Source organism: Anas platyrhynchos, chromosome 3 (genome assembly GCF_047663525.1).
Source record: "Anas platyrhynchos isolate ZD024472 breed Pekin duck chromosome 3, IASCAAS_PekinDuck_T2T, whole genome shotgun sequence".
NCBI classification, from domain to species: domain Eukaryota; kingdom Metazoa; phylum Chordata; class Aves; order Anseriformes; family Anatidae; genus Anas; species Anas platyrhynchos.
In genome coordinates this window covers 72,182,434-72,201,495 of record NC_092589.1, presented here as the reverse complement: position 1 = coordinate 72,201,495, position 19,062 = coordinate 72,182,434, and the positions used below count along the sequence as shown (strand labels likewise).

The 19,062-nt window shown below is 43.6% G+C and overlaps 1 protein-coding gene across 10 annotated transcripts in view; it reads right to left on the bottom strand.

Annotated features, from left to right (window-relative positions):
- The window catches only part of FYN (FYN proto-oncogene, Src family tyrosine kinase), a 129,377-nt gene that overhangs the window by 29,759 nt on the left and 80,556 nt on the right, over positions 1-19,062 (bottom strand). For 9 of the 10 annotated variants that reach the window (XM_027454689.3, XM_027454686.3, XM_027454691.3 and 6 more), the window contains 4 exons: positions 7,633-7,890; positions 6,945-7,041; positions 3,405-3,503; positions 2,030-2,133 (listed from right to left, as the gene is read on the bottom strand). In XM_027454689.3, the coding sequence (XP_027310490.1) occupies positions 2,030-2,133; positions 3,405-3,503; positions 6,945-7,041; positions 7,633-7,879 (547 nt within the window). In that variant the 5' untranslated portion in view covers positions 7,880-7,890. Of the gene's footprint in view, positions 1-2,029; positions 2,134-3,404; positions 3,504-6,944; positions 7,042-7,632; positions 7,891-10,253; positions 10,334-19,062 lie in introns of all 10 variants that reach the window. The other variant, XM_027454688.3, reaches the window with a different exon arrangement.

Genomic DNA, 19,062 nt, shown 5'->3' with positions numbered 1-19,062 from the left:
GATGATACTTTTAACATGATCTTGATTAATTTTATTATTGTTATTATTTAAAGCAGACGGGACAATTCTAGGTCACCAAACAATTCCTGCCTCAAGCCCAAGATGACTAGCTGGGGCAAGGCGCTTTGAGAGGGCTTAGTGGAGAATGCACCATGCAGTCCTCCCAGTCGTTTTTTTCCTTTCCCATGAACAACAAACTCCCTTTTTTGTCTTCTGAGAACATATTTACACGCCACAAAGATGAGAAGCGACACAGGCATTTTTGACAAAAAACATGCATGTTTTGTTTTTGCCAATGGCTGTGATGCAAACTCAGCCTGAAGATGCAGAAAGCCTTAAGCCTTAATGCAGAGAAATCCAGCTTGCTGCTACAAACCCCACCATGATGGATGGATTGTTCCATTTTCCCCAATTACAAGAAGCTCTAGTAAGAAACCTGACTTACTTAGCTATGTAAACAGTCCTGCAAAACATATCCCCTATCACTGTGCAAAGAAGGTCAGAACAGACTAAACAGATAACAGGGTTTAGGGAAACAATGTTGTTTTTAGTTTCCAAGTATGCTTGTATTAGAGAGTTCTTAAACTCAGCACAGACTGGAATGAAGCCTGCCTGCTTCTCACATACACAACAACTGCTGGTGAAAATGGACAGGTGGAGGCTATTTGCAGAAAAAGAGCAAGTTTGGGCAGATCTTGGTCCTGGTGAGAGTGCCTCACTGCAAGATAAGGGATGATGAAGCTGTGGGGTGGCAAGATGGGAAATCAGCTGTCTGAAACAACAGCACGTTGAGGCTGACTTTGCATCATTAATGGTCCTCGAGGTTGGTAAAGTGAAGGAGGATTCTGGTGACTGCAGCAGGCAAAATTCTAAAACTGAGATTCAAGAGGCAGAACGCAGTGCCTGAAGATAGCTCAGAGAGAAGGGAGCAGTGGCACTTCTTTAAGCCCTTATTCCAGCCACGACTCCAACCACTTTGCATGCTAACACGAGCTGACAGAGTGTGCTCTGATCAAAGCACTGACAACTCAGTGCTTTAATTACATGAACCACCATTAGACTTCAGAACTTAATTCCAGTGACTTATGCTTCCCAAAGCTATTGTTTCAGATTGCTGGTTAGCTGAGAAATGGCCAAGTTTGTTTTCAGTTAGTTGCATGTTTTCTCCTCAACAGCTGTATGAGTTAGAAATATCTTTCCATACATACAAAGCTTTGAAGAAGATGTTGACAGGCCTCACGAACTAAATGTAGAAGCAATGATAGCACCCACCAGGAAAACTGGAATGCCTCCAGTATTTTTACAGGGGAGGAGGAGAATACATCCTTCCACTTGATTTCAACAGAATGTATACAGCTGAATACTTTCTGAATATATTCATTGTACAAATTGTAAAGTTTTCTCATTGCTAGTCTATGAATTTAAAACTATTTTTCCCCAGGGATCCAGCATTTCAGAGAGGAAAGGCAAAAAACCAAACCAATCCTAACCTTCCCCAAATAATAATCAGCACCCTCCACCCCCACAAACTTCATCCTACAGCCAAGAAGTTCGAGATATTCTGCTTGTTCTGAAGGAAGCAGTAATTCTCCCTCAACTACACTGCAGATTCCCAGCATCTATTCCCAGTAAGCTAGCCAGCTCTGCCTCTGGCAGTCCCACAGTGCTGTTCTGAGGGGCCCATCTCCACCCAGCTCCACTGTAGTGGTGCTAACCTCAACTCATTCAGAGAGACAGCACAACATTCAGAGTGTGGCAGCAGAGCAGAGCACCCTGCCTGAGCACAACCTGAACTGCAGATGCCATGGGCAGAGCTTGGCATGATTTTTCTTGGGTTTTTGGGTTGTTCTCTGCTTCTAACACTCACTCCATAACTCAGGATGTTCCATCAAATTCCCTAGCACAAATGCATGCAACATGGCACTTTCCTCTACCTTCATAGCAATGAAAACAGTGTTTTACAAACTTTGCATGTTTTTTTTTTCTCACATCTTCTCATTTGTTGTCAGAAAAGCCTTGGCCAGCATACCTTTGGTAGTTTCACTTTCCCGGATCAGGAAGGTACCTCTTGGGTTTCCAAACGACAACAGCTGCCTCTCAGCATCTTTCCGGCCAAGTTTGCCAAAGTACCACCTTAAGGAAATATCAGAAATAGTAAGAAAAATGCTATCTATATAGGATTACTTTATTACTTTATTATAGGTAGTGCCACAGAGCTCAGACATGGCAGACAATTTGTGGAAACTATGTATATTCAACCACTATTGTCATATTATGTCTTTTTTGTTGTAGCGTGGAAGCAAGGTTGCAGATCTGTGAAGTAGATGTTGTATGTTTTGCACAATAACCTGTGCATTATGCCTATAATCAGTAGATGCTGAGAACACTTGTTTGGTGTCTCACAGCAAAGGCCACATTGGGACAAACTGTAAGCAGGACTTGGAGGGGGAAGGAATGGGCAAGAAAGAGGGCAGAAAAATGCACTGCTGCTGAAAAGCAGCATTTTTGTAGATATTTCTATAAACTAAATATTTGACTTACATAGTGGCAGATTAGTATTCAACATTTTTTGCTCCGGCACAGCTACAAAACCCCAGTAGAAGGACCAGATGCAACCACTTTACTGCGGTTCTATAAGGCTTTTATAATTTCAATACCTTTTTCTTTCCGGCAGCAATTAATATATATTTTTTTGATTTCACAGGCAATCAGGACAGAGCCATTCCAGATGATGTCTGTATCCTTATAACTGAGTTATCAGAAAAATGCCAATGAACTACAGCAAAATGGAAACTAAGGTACAAACTGCAGTAGTTCAGCAGTAGAGTCCATGGCCTTCTGCAGAGCTGACTCAAAAAATGCACAGCTCCCCACAAGCCACGCTTTGTGGCACTACCATGCTCTACCTGCTCAGATACACAAGCTACTCCGATGTAACTCTGACACTGGAAATAAAATGGATGCACACACCTCTCCATTCTTTACATAGATATGTCATCACTATGTATCCTGTTCTATGCTTTGTAGGCATAGATAGGCATATGTTGATCCAATGTGCCCTGTTTCTGAGACGGTTTGCACACTAATTGACTCCAAACATTTTTGCAAATCGTTTCAGGAAACGCAAGGGCGTCTTTTGCTTAAAGCTTGAAATTAGCTGACACTCGAATAAAGGAAGCAGACCAGTGTTCCTTTAGGTTTTCTTCCTATGTTTTGACATTGAAAAAGCACTGAGCTTGTGCTTCTTTTGTTACTAATTACCTAATTATTTATCAGTGCAGTCAAGAAGTGAAATAAAAATAATGTAAGCCATTTGAAAAATCACTGCAATCAATCAAAACAAACTCCTCAAATCTTCTTCTAATACAGCACTAATGGGTCTTTACAGTGAAAAGAAAACATACTCCTCTGCTTGGATGGAATCGACTGGAGCCACATAATTACTGGGAATGTAACCAGTTTCGCCTGTTGTCAAGGACCGGGCCTCCCACCAGTCTCCTTCCCTGCAGAAAAAGAGGTGAGGAAAAGTGAGAGAGAGACACAGCTGTACAGACAGTGCTCTTACCGCTAACGACACCTGCAACGTGTGTGGCAGGAATTCACAGCAGCTCCTCTCTGTGTCATGGGTGTACTTCTGAGGAAACTTTGCATCTCAGCCACGATAATCTACATATTTCTTTGCATCCGTTATTATTAGGAACGTAGCCTTCCAAATGGAGCATAATGGCATAAACAGGCGTAACAACCCAGTGAAATCAGGTTTGGTTACAGCTGAATTTGGACTGGAATATTGAAAACTGTCTCCATAGCAATTATTCTAATACAGACCCTTGAGAGAGCTTATAGGAGAATGGCAAAATTGAACACACTCAGATCCACTGCTAATTTTAACACGACATTTAAACTTCCACGAGCATTATTCATCTGAAACCCCAAGACATTAAAAAGCCACCTATCAACACAGAGTTTTAAGTAGCCCTTAAAGATCACACTTCATTCTCTAGGTTACCTCTCCTGGCCACCTGGAGGAGATATCTTAAATAGCAAAGGACTTTGCTGCATTTTTAAATACTTAAAAAACCACATTTTTCTACAATATTTAAATATGAAGGAGTCCGTGCAGGACCACCTTATGGTAGTACTCCACAGGCTCAGCATCAATTTTTGTCATACACGTGTACAGTGGGACACGGGGTCCCACTTCAGACAGTGCACATTGCTGCACAACTCACAGCTGTAACAATTTACCGGGATGCAATGATTTGGGATTGAGCAATTTGTATTTAGTTCTCAGTACCAAATTCCCTGATATATAACTTCTACTGCTCCTAACAAGCATTTTCTGCTTCTGGACTGTTTAGAAAATTCTTGGTTTCCTTCTCTGAAAAAAAAAAAAAAAAATAAAATAAAAGAAGATTTGTTCACTAAATTAAACACTGTTATCAAACGTGACCAGAAAATTCAGAAAATTCTGCCTCTTAAGCAGTTAATAAGCAAGCAGTTAAAGAAAGTACATTGTCTGGACTATTACAAACAGGCAGGAAAGGTTGTGTGAGGGTGAGCTCTCTTATTTTAAATTTTCAACTCCACCTTCTTTTACAGCTTGAAAGAATATGGAAAACAACTAGAAAACAGCTGTGATGAATCAAAAAATTAATGTTTCCAGTGCTACAGCTCCAAAACTGAAGAAAAACTAGCTTTTCTAGATGCTGGCAGCTGTCACTGTTTTAATACGTATTACTTGTGTATTAGTATGTCAGGCTAATGACCCTGTTTATGTCCCTAACTTTACCAGCTGCAGAGCTAACACTACCCCCATATGCTGCTGCAGATGATTTCTGAGAGATTGTGCCATGCTGTGGTTGATACACAGCCCAGCTCCTTGATGGCTGTCATGAACAGGCAGCCCCAGAACTGTACCAGTATCACTGGTTCCCATTTATTCTCCTTACTGCACAGACAGTCCACTAGATGGAGGTATCTCATCGCACCTAGGGAGGGAAAAAAAGACGTGCCCTAGATCTTAACATCAGGAAAACCCCCCTCTGCTTTGAGAGAGGAGCCTGAATCTCTCAAAGTGCTGCCAGGAAGGAGGAGGAATACAGCAGACACCCACCTGATGAGCCTAAGTTAGGAGGAGGCCAGTCAGTGCAGCTAGCCAGGGTATGCAGGAGCGGCCGTGGGGATGGTGGGGTGTTTCTGAGCTCTGAAGTCTGCTCTGAACAACCCCAGAAATGGACCACTTCTAACATCAAATGGCAGGGATGCCCTCTGCGTGCCATTTCATGTGGTGCTGACCTCAACCTTTCACCCAAAGCGCAAATCAAATTTTGTTCCTTCGGAGTAAAGACAAACCCGACCCTCTCAAAAAATTCCCGAAAAACTGGTCGAGTGCACTTTTGTACTTCCTTGGGGCGAGCAGCAGTGGCAGACTCCAAAAAACGGTCTGCTTTCATGTCATTTCTGATATAAGTGGAGAGATGAAACATTCTCACAGAAAAGCTGCTCCCTGGAGATTCCCAGCCTGGCTGTCAGTCCTCCAGGAGCGTGGTTAGGTCCAGTGTTTATAAGCAGAGCTGGCTGTGATGGGAACTGAGCATCTATAATCCTACAGAAAAGTCACTGAATGATTTTTTTTTTCTTTTTCTCTTAAAAAGCTTCCCTCCTGGCAGTAATTACCTGCATTAAAATGCCTGTACCATAACCACTCACAATCTCTCTGTCCCACTGACTCTGAGTATCATTGCTCTGCACATCCCTGTGAGCACCCCCTAATTCCATCAGCTGGCATGTGTAAGGAATTCACAATGCGTGCCATTTCTATTTATTTCAGGTTACAACATAGTAAAGTTGGGAAAGCAGCATGCAACGTGAAAAAAAAAAAAAAAAGGATAATACTTTAAAAAAGGTGTCTTTTTTTTTTTTTTTTTTCCAAGTGGTAATTTAGAAGTAGAGAGGTCTTTAAAGTGCTGCTCCCTCTACTAGTTGTAACTGAAGTTTCTGTGCTTTCATCTACATCAAAGGTCCTCAGCTCCATGGCTTCATGAAATATTCCCCAGAATTACCTGATTATTTTTTTTTACCACTTTAATTCACATTGAGCCAACTCCAAGCCTGGAGTTGTTCTATTAAAATTAACAGGAGCTGCACCAGGGATGAATTTTCTTCACTGTCACATAGTATAAGAAAAAAGATGAGAGCAATATTACAAAGCCTCTAAAAGCTACATACTTGCTTGTTAACCCATTTTTACTTGTACATGCTACGTAGCCTTCAACTTTCTGTTTTGAGCCAGGAATTGAAAGATGTTCTGATATAGGTCAGTAGCACAGTAATTTTAGATGTTATTTTAAATTGCTAATTTTTTTTCCTCTGGACAGTTAATGAAATTAATTTTAAGTTGATGGCTTCCAGGATGAAAGTGTGGTTTTTATATGAAATGCAACTGTGCAGTGATGTGTTTTCACTGAACTTACTGGCAAGTCCAGATTATATCACCTACCTTTAAAACAAAAAGAACTGTCACTTCTAAGCGTATGTTGACATGCAAGTCTGTGCAAGTTCTCTTTTGTGAATCGTTTTTTAGCTTGTTCTTGTGTAGAGATGCTTGCAGCAGACTGCAGAAAGTGCTAGTATAAATCTTGCAGAGCTTCTGTGGCTTCTGGTAAAGCACAGGGCTGGTACTCTCAGGTCTGAATGTGAGTTTACTGTGAAATGTAAGCAGTGAATCACACAATCTAATGCTTACTTTTGAAGTAAAGCTGCATGTGGTTGAGTTGTTTTTCTGTAATAAACACTTGAAAGGCAAAGACAAGTAAACGAGTAAAAGCCCTACATATATTGAATATCCAACATTATATTTTACTAATGACATAAGCAAATGTAATTGTCAATGCTATAAGTTTAAAAATATTAAAAAACATATTCCCAAGCCTAAAACTTACGAGCTGTTAAGTATTTGAAATTTTTCTCCTTTGTGAAAACTTAAGTCATCTTCTGTTCTTGCTTCATAGTCATAAAGCGCCACAAAAAGAGTTACACCTAAAGAAGAAGACAGGTGAGTTACACTCCATCACCAAAAACAGAAGAAAAATGAGCTTCAGGAGAGCAGGTGGCTAAGCTTAATGTAAGCCATTCCAGTTGCTGTGGAGAAAAATAAACTGAAGTCTCCTGCTCTAGCCTCCTACTAATCCTTGTGCTTTCATGCAGCTAGTGGGCACGCCACCTCCTTCAGATTTTAGAGTCATCAGTCGTCTTGGTTTGGCACCCACACACAATGCAGGGATACCAAGTAGACACGGTGTTTTTAAAGAGAGAGTTGAGACGTACCTACACCAAATATCTCCCGTTAAACACCTGAGGTGCCTCAGACTACAATTTCCATTCCCTGGCAGAGGGATGAGGTGGTCAGTTGGCCATGCTGTACATATAATTTCTCATCCCCCAAACAAACTAACATCTGCAAGTTTGCAAAGGCAGGGCTGAGGACCCAGCTCCACCCCAACTTCAATTCTTTGCGCTAATTTATGAGGTAACTTTTACACAAAAGAGCATGCCAAGACAGCTGGGACCCCAGTGTAATAACGGGATTGATGCCCAACAAGTGCACTGAAACAAGACTTTGACAGTCACCTGTTCCTCCTCTTGTACGCAGCGTCCCTGTATGAGAGGAGGAGTTGACTCCACCGAACACCGTCAGTCCTTGGCCTCCTGTGGCATGGAAGTTGTTGTAGTTTGGAATTGAAGTCACACCGAAGCTCGGGTAGTGCTGTGGCGTGGGATCTGTGCCATAGCGGTAGCCTGAACTTTGCGTTAAGCTCCCATCCCTCTCATCAGTCAGTTTTGTTGCTTCTTTGTCCTTACATTGCACACAGCCCATTATCTAAAATCCTAGAGGAGAAAGGAAAAGAGAACCGTTCACACATTTATGATCATCAGACCTCCCTCAAACGCACATATGATGAGGATCAAACTAAGTTCACTGCTCAAAACCTAATTATTTATTTATTTAGGAAAAAAAAATCAAAGCACTGACAACACGTTTGAAAATAAACAGCAACGTGTTGAAATCAAATTCTACCTCACAGTGCTTTCCCACCAGGGCTGAGAAGGTCCCTCCTGTTCTTATAGCAGCCTCAGCTCAAAGGCTGAAAATTGCTCGCTTGCAGGAGGGTAGGAGGAAGAAATCTCCCTTGCTCATCCTTTACTAGGAAAGCACAACTGCCAGGCAAAGACACAGCCAAAAAGTACTGCTGGAGGTGTTCAGGTCTGGCCCCAAAACACGAGGCACTTAACTCATTCATTTCTGACACTGCCAACCATGCAAGAGCTCCTGTTGACTTCATGGAAAGGCAGTGCAGCCTTTTTTCATTGCTGGAGCTCTGTGCCACAGACAGCAAAGCAGATAACGAGCTGATAATTATCACAGCACAGGAAAGTAGGAGGGAACTCATCAGATAGCAGATGTAAAACAAAAGCAAGTGCTCCTTTATGCTATGCTGAACTGAAGGGTAAGGCGTCCTGATACCGGATGCTGGGGTAGCCAGAAGTATAAATGATCGAAGAAAGCAGAGAAAGTCGTGGAGGAATTAACATGTTAAATGCAGACGGCCTCAAAGCTCAGGTTCCTGACTTGTAGAGACTGAGAAGGTTCACTTTGGAGAAATTTTCTCTAAGTTTTCTAATTCTCACAACCTCATGTACACCATCCTCAAGGGGCACTGCAAGGGCCTGGAGGGTTTATCTCTTGTAATTTTATCTGCAGACAAGTTAAGAGCCTACTTCTGTGTGAAGAAGCTCACTCTGTAGAGGGAGACAGAAAGTGAGCCACCACATTTAGGCACAGCCCTCTGTCAGGTCAGCTCTGTTACCTGCTGCTGTTTTCCCTCTATGAGCTCCAACACTGTAGGATCTGTGTGCTGCTGCTACCAAACTCTTCGCTTGTGACACAAGCTGAATCTTGGCACAAAACCAAAGTCTCTGAAGTCATGCGTGATGTATGTAGGGAATCAGATACCTGTCTGGATGGACCCTTAATCCAAACAGCTATGGTGAATCCTACATGTAACCCGGCACACAGGCACTGGGCTCGAGATGCTCATGCTGCAAGAAAGAGCAGTGACAACAGAAAAATCTTTAAAAAAAAAATGAATTGCAGGACATACTTTCTCCGGAATATATAAATAGGCAGCGAGAAAATGCACAGCTCAGGAAAAAAAAAAAAAAAAGATAGCAAAGCACATTTCCCCCCCTTATTTCTTCTCACATTTCAGCCAATATCCGTCACTTAGAGTAAATAAAAAGCATATCCTTTTTCAAATATCCTCGTTTTTCTGTAGCTGCCAGGCTGCCTATTTTGTATGCCTTACCCCAACATCAACACAGGAAATTAGCTTTGACAAACTCCTGGGATTCAGAAAAAGCATATCCCTCTGCTGCTAATGCTTGGAAAACATGCGGCAGCTCCCTGTTAGTCTGTGACAGTTCACAGACACCTAGACACCTGCTCCGTAAGTCTAACCTGCCTAATTAGAAAAACCTCCTGTTGAAGGGTGTTTTCCACAATTTGAAGATACCATCAGCAATTCTGCAAGCCCGTTCTGAAAAACAATTTCCATTTTAATGTATTTCCCTGAGCCATACTGCCTGCAGTCAGCACACATCCACCACCTCCTGCTCTTAGCTTAACTTGAAGGCGCTCTTTTTGCATTTCTCCATTTCTCCATTCACTCAGCAGCGTGCCCATATCAAAACTTTTGTGTGGAGGTGCCCAAGCCAGCTCGCACAGAATCACAGACTGGTTTGGGTTGGAAGAGACCTTAAAGACCATCCAGTTCCAGCCCCGTGCCATGGGCAGGGACACCTCCCACCAGCCCAGGTTGCCCAAAGCCCCATCCAGCGTGGCCTTGAGCACCTCCAGGGATGGGGCACCCACAGCTTCTCTGGGCAAGAGAGAGGGGGAGCCCAGTGCAGCACGTTGGGTCAGAGGGATGGGTTGGGGACTTGGTGCTTAGACCCATGCACAGAAAGCAAGGCCCAGGCAGCTAAGCAAATGCTGCTGCACGGGGTGACACCATGGGGGAATCCCTGATCAGGAGGCTCAGATAGGGAAGAGTGAGCCATTGTAGTGCTCAGATTAATAGGTGCAAGTGCTGGCACACGCATTCATTCACTCCAGACTAGTGAAGTGATAACGCAGGTTTTACTATTTAATGCAGAATCTCAGCAGCCTTTTTGTTGCCTTGAAACCTTACCTCCCTGTGAAACTCTAGTGCCTCCTCCCCTTCCCTCTCCCAGATCTGTTTCTCCTCTTATTTGTTCCCATGTGTTTTCACTGGAAAAAGAAAAGTAGAAAAGAAAGCAAAAGAATGAAAGTAATAGAAAGAGATGGGAAACACGAAGTCTAGAATAGTACAGGAGAAAGAGATTTTCTTGTGGCTGCTGCTTTTGCAGACATGAAAAAATATATATGAGAGAATTATTGTTCAGCCAGCCCTATTGCTCATTTGCAAACTTTCATCTGAGCAGGGGAAAAACCCTCCACTGAAATCTGGGAAGATTTCATGTATCGAGCCATGAGGGCTCCCAGGACAGCCCTACACACTTCATTTACTCATTTTAGTCAATTGGTAAGGAAAAAGTAAAAACTACAAATCTGGTGCAAAAATAAAACCCTTCAATGCATTAATTCCGAAGAAAGTGAATAAACCAGGAGATGGTACACATACGTACCAGCAGTCTCAGAATAATAATGGTTTGGGAGGTTATTTTTATAAGGAATGACATGAATAGAAAACCACTGAATTATCAGTGCCTTGGTATTTCTTTCTTTTCCTTTTATATTTTGCTGCAGTGGCAGCACACAGGGAAGGAAAATTTGATGCAAAGTCGGTGACTGACAGAAAGGGTTTTTTCTTTCTGTTGCCCCCTTCTAGTCTGTCACAGAGTCCAGACAATCCGAGCATGAAGACTACTTGATTGTAGTCTCTTGTAAAATGTGACAGAGGGTGTTACATGCATGCATCTTTTTGAGCCAAGTCCTTGGAAGCTGTTTATTCCTGGCTGAAAGGAGCCAGCTAGCTGCGTTGTGTCGGGGGGGGGGAGTTAAATGTGAGGGAATACATGGATGCATGCACACGCTTCAAGCAATTTCAGCTAACTCAGGGTTTTCCTAGACAATAAATATAACCTCCATTCAGCATCAGCCTTTGTATCAATGAATGGATTCCAAAACCCAATCTCCTTCAGTACCACAGAGCAGGCATTTCATATCCTAAAGTCTGCTCACCCTGCATGTCAGCGCTTGGAGCTCTGGAAGGCTGGAGTTCTTCAGCCAGCTCTGAGATCACCAAAAAAACAAAATCTGGAGCTGTTTTACACTGAATTCTCTGGAGACGAGCACACAGTGTTGTTCAACCAACATGCTATGCAACTTACGGTAAAGGAACAAGATTTTATTCCATTTCCATTGGAATAAAGGCAGCATTTCTCAGATGCATGCGTTATGGGGTCATGCAGCATTATCATAATTTGCCACTGGAACTGCTAAGAGGTATGTAACTAGCCTAATTAAAATTAACTTTTCTTATGCAAACGTATTGCATTTGTTTGTTTTAAAGATGCATTTTTATGGGCGATATAAAATGTGTTTTCATTAAAATATAAAACATGTACATGTTTTTTGAGACTTTCTCAGAGACAAGTGAAAATACCCATTGTTTGTCTCCTTTCTTGACCTTGTTATATTTCTTCGACTCGAACATTTACATTGCAAGTAATCCCTCATCAGTTCACCCAGAAGAGTAGTTTCCACCCACATGGATTTATTTGACAAATTTATTTGACGTGCCATTATTTGACAAAGATATAAAATTATTTTTATCACTACTAATTGATTTATATAATAATAGCTCCTTAGTTATGTTTAGCACTGTTGCCTGCTTGGTAATAAAAGCCTAAGGAAAGTCCAAGAGTACTAGAAAGAAAAAGTCTGTTTTTCATACTTCGACTTTAAAAGAAAAAGCTCCAATGTGTGATATTGGAAAAGTAAAAAGTATTGATGAGCCACGGCCTACTCTACCTTCTGCAGCTGTAAACCATCAAGAGATGGATGGGAAGATAACTGGTGTAAATTCATTGCTTCATCAGAAGCTTCTCCATAAGATTTTGCAACTAGTGCCTGAAAATACTGAATTTTCCCAAACCTGCTTTTCCTGAACCTGCTTTTTTTTTGAGTATTCTAGGAAAAAGTAGGTCCTTGAAATGCTTGAGGGACATACACAGGGAGACATCCACTTGTTCTACACACTCCCACCCATGCCATGGTCTCCTTGGCATCCCTTGCTTGGGGATGGAGATCACTCCAGGGGAGAGAGCTTTGATCAGCAGGAGAGATGGGGAGTGAGTGCAGAGCCCACAGGGCTTTGTTCCTCTTCCTCTGCACAGCTTTCTGTGGAAGGAAATCTGATTGTGTATTTTCAGGAGAACTTCTTTCAAGTAAGTGAGAGAGATGAAAGAGAAAGGCTGGATGAACGGTAACTCTTTTTCTGACCAAACCTTACAAATCTTGACTGGAAAGCACCAGCAGGAAAGCCAAATTAAAGAACAGGCATGTTGAAAGGGAATCAGAAGAACAAAATCCTTGGCTTTTATTCCGCCTCCGTGGTGAATGTGTTTGCTAATCAAACCAGGGCTTGCATCCAGCATGGCAGTGAAGAAAAACATCCTCTAAGGGACATCTTCTTGGTGTTTTATGTTTTGCTGAAAGCAGCACAGAATTATCAGTCTATGACATCAAATGAGCCAAATTTCATGAGTTACAGTAGGATTTAATATTCAAAATGCCACATTCTGGGTTATCGTGAAGATGAAGAACAGAAAAGGCTTTCCAAGAATAAGAACTACAAGAACTGTTAAGAGACATTTCAGCTTTCTGTGGAAATGCCTCCTGCAGGCTAGATAGAGGGAACAATCAACACATAACTTTATCCCGAAATTGAAATGTCTGACTTTTCACGTCACCATTAGTAGCTCCCCGGAGAGAAACCAACGGAGTAAGTATTTTGAAACATAAGCCTGAGACACATTAAAAAATACGATTTTCAGGAAACTCTTGCTCACCCGCTTTGACTATTACAAGCCATAGGAAGGCAGCCCAAGATGGGCAACAAACGGGCACTTAAAACTAGTGCTACACAGACTGGGAATTCTCACACAGCCTGCTAGCTGACCTCTCGTTGACTTGCATGTACGCTGATAGTAGCACGCTGAATTTCCAGAATCCAGTCTGGGCCCGTTTCAAAAGCAACACGTGGAATATCTCAAAGAAGCCGGTCAGGGAGTACTGGACCCTGGCAGAGCTGTTTGAGGACTGCCTCCAGCTTGACCAGTGATTCCACAACTTACAGGAGTCATGGAGCAGGGCAGAAAGATACAAGAAATGTTGCAATGTAACTGGAACTGTTGAGCATTATTCATTAGTTCTCAGGCTGGTAGGTTACTGATTTCTGTATAAATACATACCATTTTTATACTCAGCAGAACCAGTGTAACTAACATCCCAGTCTAGGGAGAAGGGAAGTTTACTGCAATGTGATAGATTTGGTTCAGCCTTATAAGATGATGGAGACCGGGGATTTTTATAGACTTCTAAATCTACACATGCACTAAACCTGTCCTACAACTGGATGTACAGTGACTATTAAGAATACATACAAAATCGCACATACACCATGTGGTATTCCTGAACAAAAGGCCTGACACAACAGGGCAAAACTTCAAGTTTTGTATGTATCAGGTCAAGTATGTTTCAGGAACAATGAATGCATTGAAACTGCATTTTCACGAGAAAAACAACACTGAAAAATTCTTGGGCTGCATTCATTTGATTTTTGAAAGGAGTCCTTTAAAGCTCCACCCCCAGTTTCTCCTTTAGTGGGCCGAACAGAAGAATCTCTGCATTTTAATGCAGGCTTGTTTGCCTGCAGCAGCTTGTTTGCCTGCAGCAGCCCAAAGTCTGACAACAGAAGCAGGCCAGGGCTCAGTGTCAGCAAACCTCCATGTAGGAACAGCAGGAAGAGCCATCGCAGATGAGCTCCTGCTGCCATACTGCTCTGGCTCAAAGCAAATGCCTTTTACCATGTTGGAGCACCCTCACTCTTGTTTCTTGTCGGCATAAAGTTGCTTTGGAAGTCTTCTGCAGTGCCACTCAGGAGAATGAACAGCTCCCATGGGCCATGAGACGAGCAGAGCTTGCAGGGAGCTTTGAAGTGCCGCTGTCCGTCCCGCTGCTCCTCCCCACTGACAGCCCTATGGGGGATGCAGCTGTGGAAACGGCGGCCTCCTGACACCACAGACCATGTTGAAGTTCTAACACATGTCCGCAGCTGTGCTTGCCTTCCCTTCTTGCCCCCTCTGGGACCTGAAGTAAAAGCCACTTATGCAAGACTAAGAGATTTGTGCTGCTCCTTGCCTGCTCAGCTTCAGCCAGCCTCCGAGGCCAGGACCAGTGAAAGAGAGGTGCAAGCTGAAGGATTTCACTGAACTACGACCAGACTGTTGGTTTCTTTCCGAGGCTGTGAACAAAGCTTTCCCCAGGGCAGGACCACTGAAAGCCAAGAAGAAAGAGTGATGATGTCTTGATAAACAGCCCCATCGCCCTGCTGGTGCTGCTCAGTGGGTCTGGCATTCTCCAGCCCCTGTGTTGCTTCATTGTGAGAGAACTGCTCAAAACTAGGTCACATTTATTACAGACTAGAGAGGCAAAAGGAAGTCGGTGTTCCCGTTGGGCAGGAGTGACAGTAAAAGCCTCCCCATGTGGTGCTGGCTGGAGGGACCGTGGTGGTGGGGCCGGCCGGTAGCTGGCTGGGGAGGGGACACCTGGCAGGGCCATGAGGAAATGCACGAGCACAACGCAGCTGTCTGCCCAGCCAAAATCAAAAGCTTGTGCTTTTGATTTCCCAATGCAAAAGCTTTCCCAGTGGAAAGAGGAAAGAGCAGGAGAAAAACCCTCCTGCCAACAAAAGGACACTTGGCCATCTCTCTGTTTCTAGTTCCTTTGTCAGCCGAGTCTGTGAATGTCATGGCCTCGTCTTTAAAAAAAAAACAACAGCAAATTCTTTTCCATTCTCTGTGACATACTCCTTTCAGAAAAAAAAATAAAACAGAACAAAACATAAAAAGTAATTTTAAAAACATCTCACCCTGCAATCTCTTAAAGTAGCAGTAGTTGAGTTACACCTTGCGCTATCTTAGGGTATTTGTTTCTTTAAAAAAAATGCCCTGGAAAAATGCAGCACAGAAAGATCAATTGTGAGGAGAGGTTCTCTCATGTTTTCTTTTTTTTTTTTTATTTATTTTTTTCTTTTGCCACCAACATCCAGACTTCAGTTGTAATCTAAAAGAAAGAAGCTTACTTACAGCCAAGTTGATAAGGAGTGCCTGCAGGTTTTACATTCGCACTGATGAGCGAGTCAGACTCAAACCTTCAGTCAGAATTTCTTTTCTCTTTCTTGTTCTTAAAATGAGTTAAGAGAAGGTTTGAAATTAACAGCTAAAGGCAGCAGCTACACACAGTGAACACACTGCTTACTCTGCAATGCAAAACCCAGAGAGGATGAGTCTGTCCTCGGTTCTGAGTAACACACAAGAAGACAATGTAAATTCAATAGCATGATTTCAAGCTACGTTCCTCCTTCATCAAGTTGCTTGTGGTAGCTCTATTCACTAGCCGAGAGAAGTGGGTGGATGGTCTGCATAAGCATTTTGAGCTAATGTGCCTAAATTTTAAAGTGCCTTTTAAGTATATAAATTAGAAATCCTGTATCAAAAGAACAACTGCTGCAAATGTCAGAATCATTTTATCTAGGAAAGAGAAGAAGTGAAACAGTGTCTCTGCTGATTTCCTCTTTCTTTTCTCCCCTAGGAGAACAGAAAGATGATTGCAGGTTGATGCACACTTCTGATTTTTTTTCTCTCAATTCTTATTTTTAGAATCCACCCAGGATTAATGGGTGTTCATCTGATTCGCAGTATGGGAGCTGCACAGAGGAGAATGCAAAATGTGAATCAGGATGGGCAGAAGAGGGAGGGGAAAAAGGGAGGGATGAAGAAGTTTATCCTGCTTGCTTCTTTCGAATATGTAAGAAGCAGAGAGTAAGATTTTCAAAAAAAGCCCCACAAAACACAAACATTGCTGTCTCCCCACCTCCCTTTGCCTATGCACAAATGAAACTAACATCTCTGCCTTATCTGATTTCTGGCTTGTGACTGAAGAACTCGGGAGGATGTGACAGCAAGGAAATGGGAACAAGCTGAGCCTCAGAAATATTGAGAATTTACTTTGAGACCATTCAAGAATCTGTTCCCTCCCAAAGGGGCTCGCATTTCATCTAGGTTACTACTGCTCGTATTTTAGAAGTGTTACTTAGATTCCTTATCTGTCAAGTTACGTTGGTGAAAAAAAAATCTCTCCTTCCTTAACAGGAGCAAAAATTAGCTTATGGCCAGGTCACAAAACAATCTCCAGTCTTCATACCATAACTGCAACTGGCTTTAGCTACAAGGGCAAAGATACTCACAGGTAGAGACCCCCAGGGAGGATGGCAACCACATGGTGACAAAGGCCAGCGAACAACTGAAGCACTGAAGTCAGACTACATCAGTAGCAGGAAGACACTAAAACTCTGCCTACACTGACACAGAAAATTAAAAAAAGGTGCTACAAGTGAGACCTATTTTCTCAAACTCAGTGTTGCCACTGTGGTTTTACTGTACAACAGCCGAATTACCCTAGGTAGAGTGTACTGGGTGGCTGGGATGGAGTTAATTTTTTTCATAGCAGCCAGTCCGGTGCTGGTTTAGATTTGTGACCAAAACACGTTGAGAGCACACCAGTGTTTTAGCTGTTGCTGTGCACTGCTTGCACAGCTTCAAGGATTTTTCTGTTTCTTATTCTGCCCCCACAGAGATGAGGCTGGGGGTTGCATTGGGTTTACATGGCAAGGTTTTGGTAGCGGGCGGGCTGCAGGGGTGGCCTCTGTGAGCAGAGCCCAGCAGCTGCCCCAGGTCAGAGCAGAGCCAGCTCCAGACAGCTCCAAAAGGGACCTGCTGCTGGCCAGAGCCAGGCCAGGGAGCAATGCTGGGTGGGCCTCTGGGAGAGCAGATTGAAGAAAGGGAGAAGAAAACTGTTGCGCCACAGCAGCTGGGAGAGAGGAAAGAGAAAATGAAGGTGAGTGCAGCAGGAGGGCAGGAGGTGCTCCAGGCAGGCAGCAGCAGTTCCCCTGTGGCCTGTGGAGAGGCCCCTGGTGGAGCAGGCTGTCCCCCTGCAGCCCATGGGTCCCCCATGGAGCAGATCTCCACGCTGCAGCCCCCCCATGGGTGGAGGAGCCCCCGGTGGAGCAGGTGGATGTGGCCTGGAGGAGGCTGCGGCCCATGGGGGACCCGTGCTGGGGCAGTTTGCTCCTGGGGGATGGATGGACCCTGTGGTATGGAGCCGTGTGGAAGCGGTTCTTGAAGAGCTGCTGCCTGTGGGCAGCCCCCCAGGCTCAGTTTGGGAAGGACGGCATCCCCTGGGAGGGACCCCACGGGGAGCAGGGGCAGAGAGGGACTGTGAGGGAGCGGCAGAGATGAAGCCTCAGGGACTGACCGCAGCCCCCATTCCCTGTTCCCCTGCACCTCTTGGGGGAGAACATAGAATAAGGTGGATGGAGGGGAAGGTTGTTTTTAGTTTGCTTTTAGTTTCTCATTGTTCTAGTCTGCTAGTGATAGACAATAAATTATATTAATCTCTCTATGCTGAGGCTGTTTTGCCCATGATGATAATGGTTGAGTGATTCCTCTGTCCTTATCTTTGAGCCCTTTTCCATCCTATTTTCTCCCCCTTTTCCTTTGAGGAGGGGTCTGAGACACGGCTGTGGTGGAGTTCAGCTGCCTATCAGGGTAAAACCACCACAGGGATGTGCAACAGGCTGGGAGGAGACACAGCTGGGACAGCTGGCACAAACTGACCACAGACATATTCCAGACCATATAGCATCATGCTCAGCAGTGAAACTAGGGGGATTTTCTGAAAACAGCCACAGCTCAGAGGCTGGCTGGGCATTGCTCTGCTGGTGGGAGTTGTTGAGGGAGTGCCTTTACATCACTTGTTTTCTTTTCATTTCCTTCACTTATTAAACCCTATATATCTCAGCCCATGAATTCCCTTTGCTTTTGCCCTTCTGATCCTCTCCCCCATGCTGATGGGGGACAGTGAATGAGCAGCTGGGTGGGAGATTAGCTGCTAGCTGGGGTCAGCACACTGCAGTGAGCAATATGTAAGTCTTTCTGTTCCTGGCCTGGAAAATAACTTCAGAGGCACACAGGTTAAACTGTGTTCACCTGATGGGCAAGGATTGAGATGCTGCCTGGAGATCAATTTGGATTATAAAATGACACATTACCATCTCTTCCTTTTTTAGCAGAGATATTGAAATCTGGAAATGAGAGCATAGCAGGCTGAAATTACAGTGATAAACACTCTAGACAGTGGGACACAGAAGGAAACAGGTCCTCACTTGCATTCTCTCATACAGAAGAGTGGCAGTACCAATGCATGCAGTCCTCTGCTGTCCAGCTATAGAGGCCGCTAAGACTCAAGATTCCCAGCTCTGTTTTGCTTTGTACTCTACAAACTGCAGGTCTCTTCTGTTAGCCAGTGAAGATGAAGCTTAAAAAGACAGCAAGGGCTAAGGGCCACGAAAATAGATCCTGCTATGGTAATGTGCATTTTCCAAAAGCCAGCAAACAGCTACAGGACCCTTCCACATGTATCAAAATGTTTAAGTATTGCTAAACACATGGCAGGCAGATCTGTTTTAAAGCTTTATGTCCATGTCTGAGGGCAAGTAGAATGGAGAAGGATGCATTAATTTGATTTCATCATGAACCTGAGGTTATTGCACATACAGCTCTGGGAATGATCTCTGGGAATGATCTTCAAGGGATACTCATGTGTAGAGACCCTCAGCTACAGGTCAGAACCTGGTCCTTCAGGTTAAAGCTCCTGCAACCTGCTCACTGCAG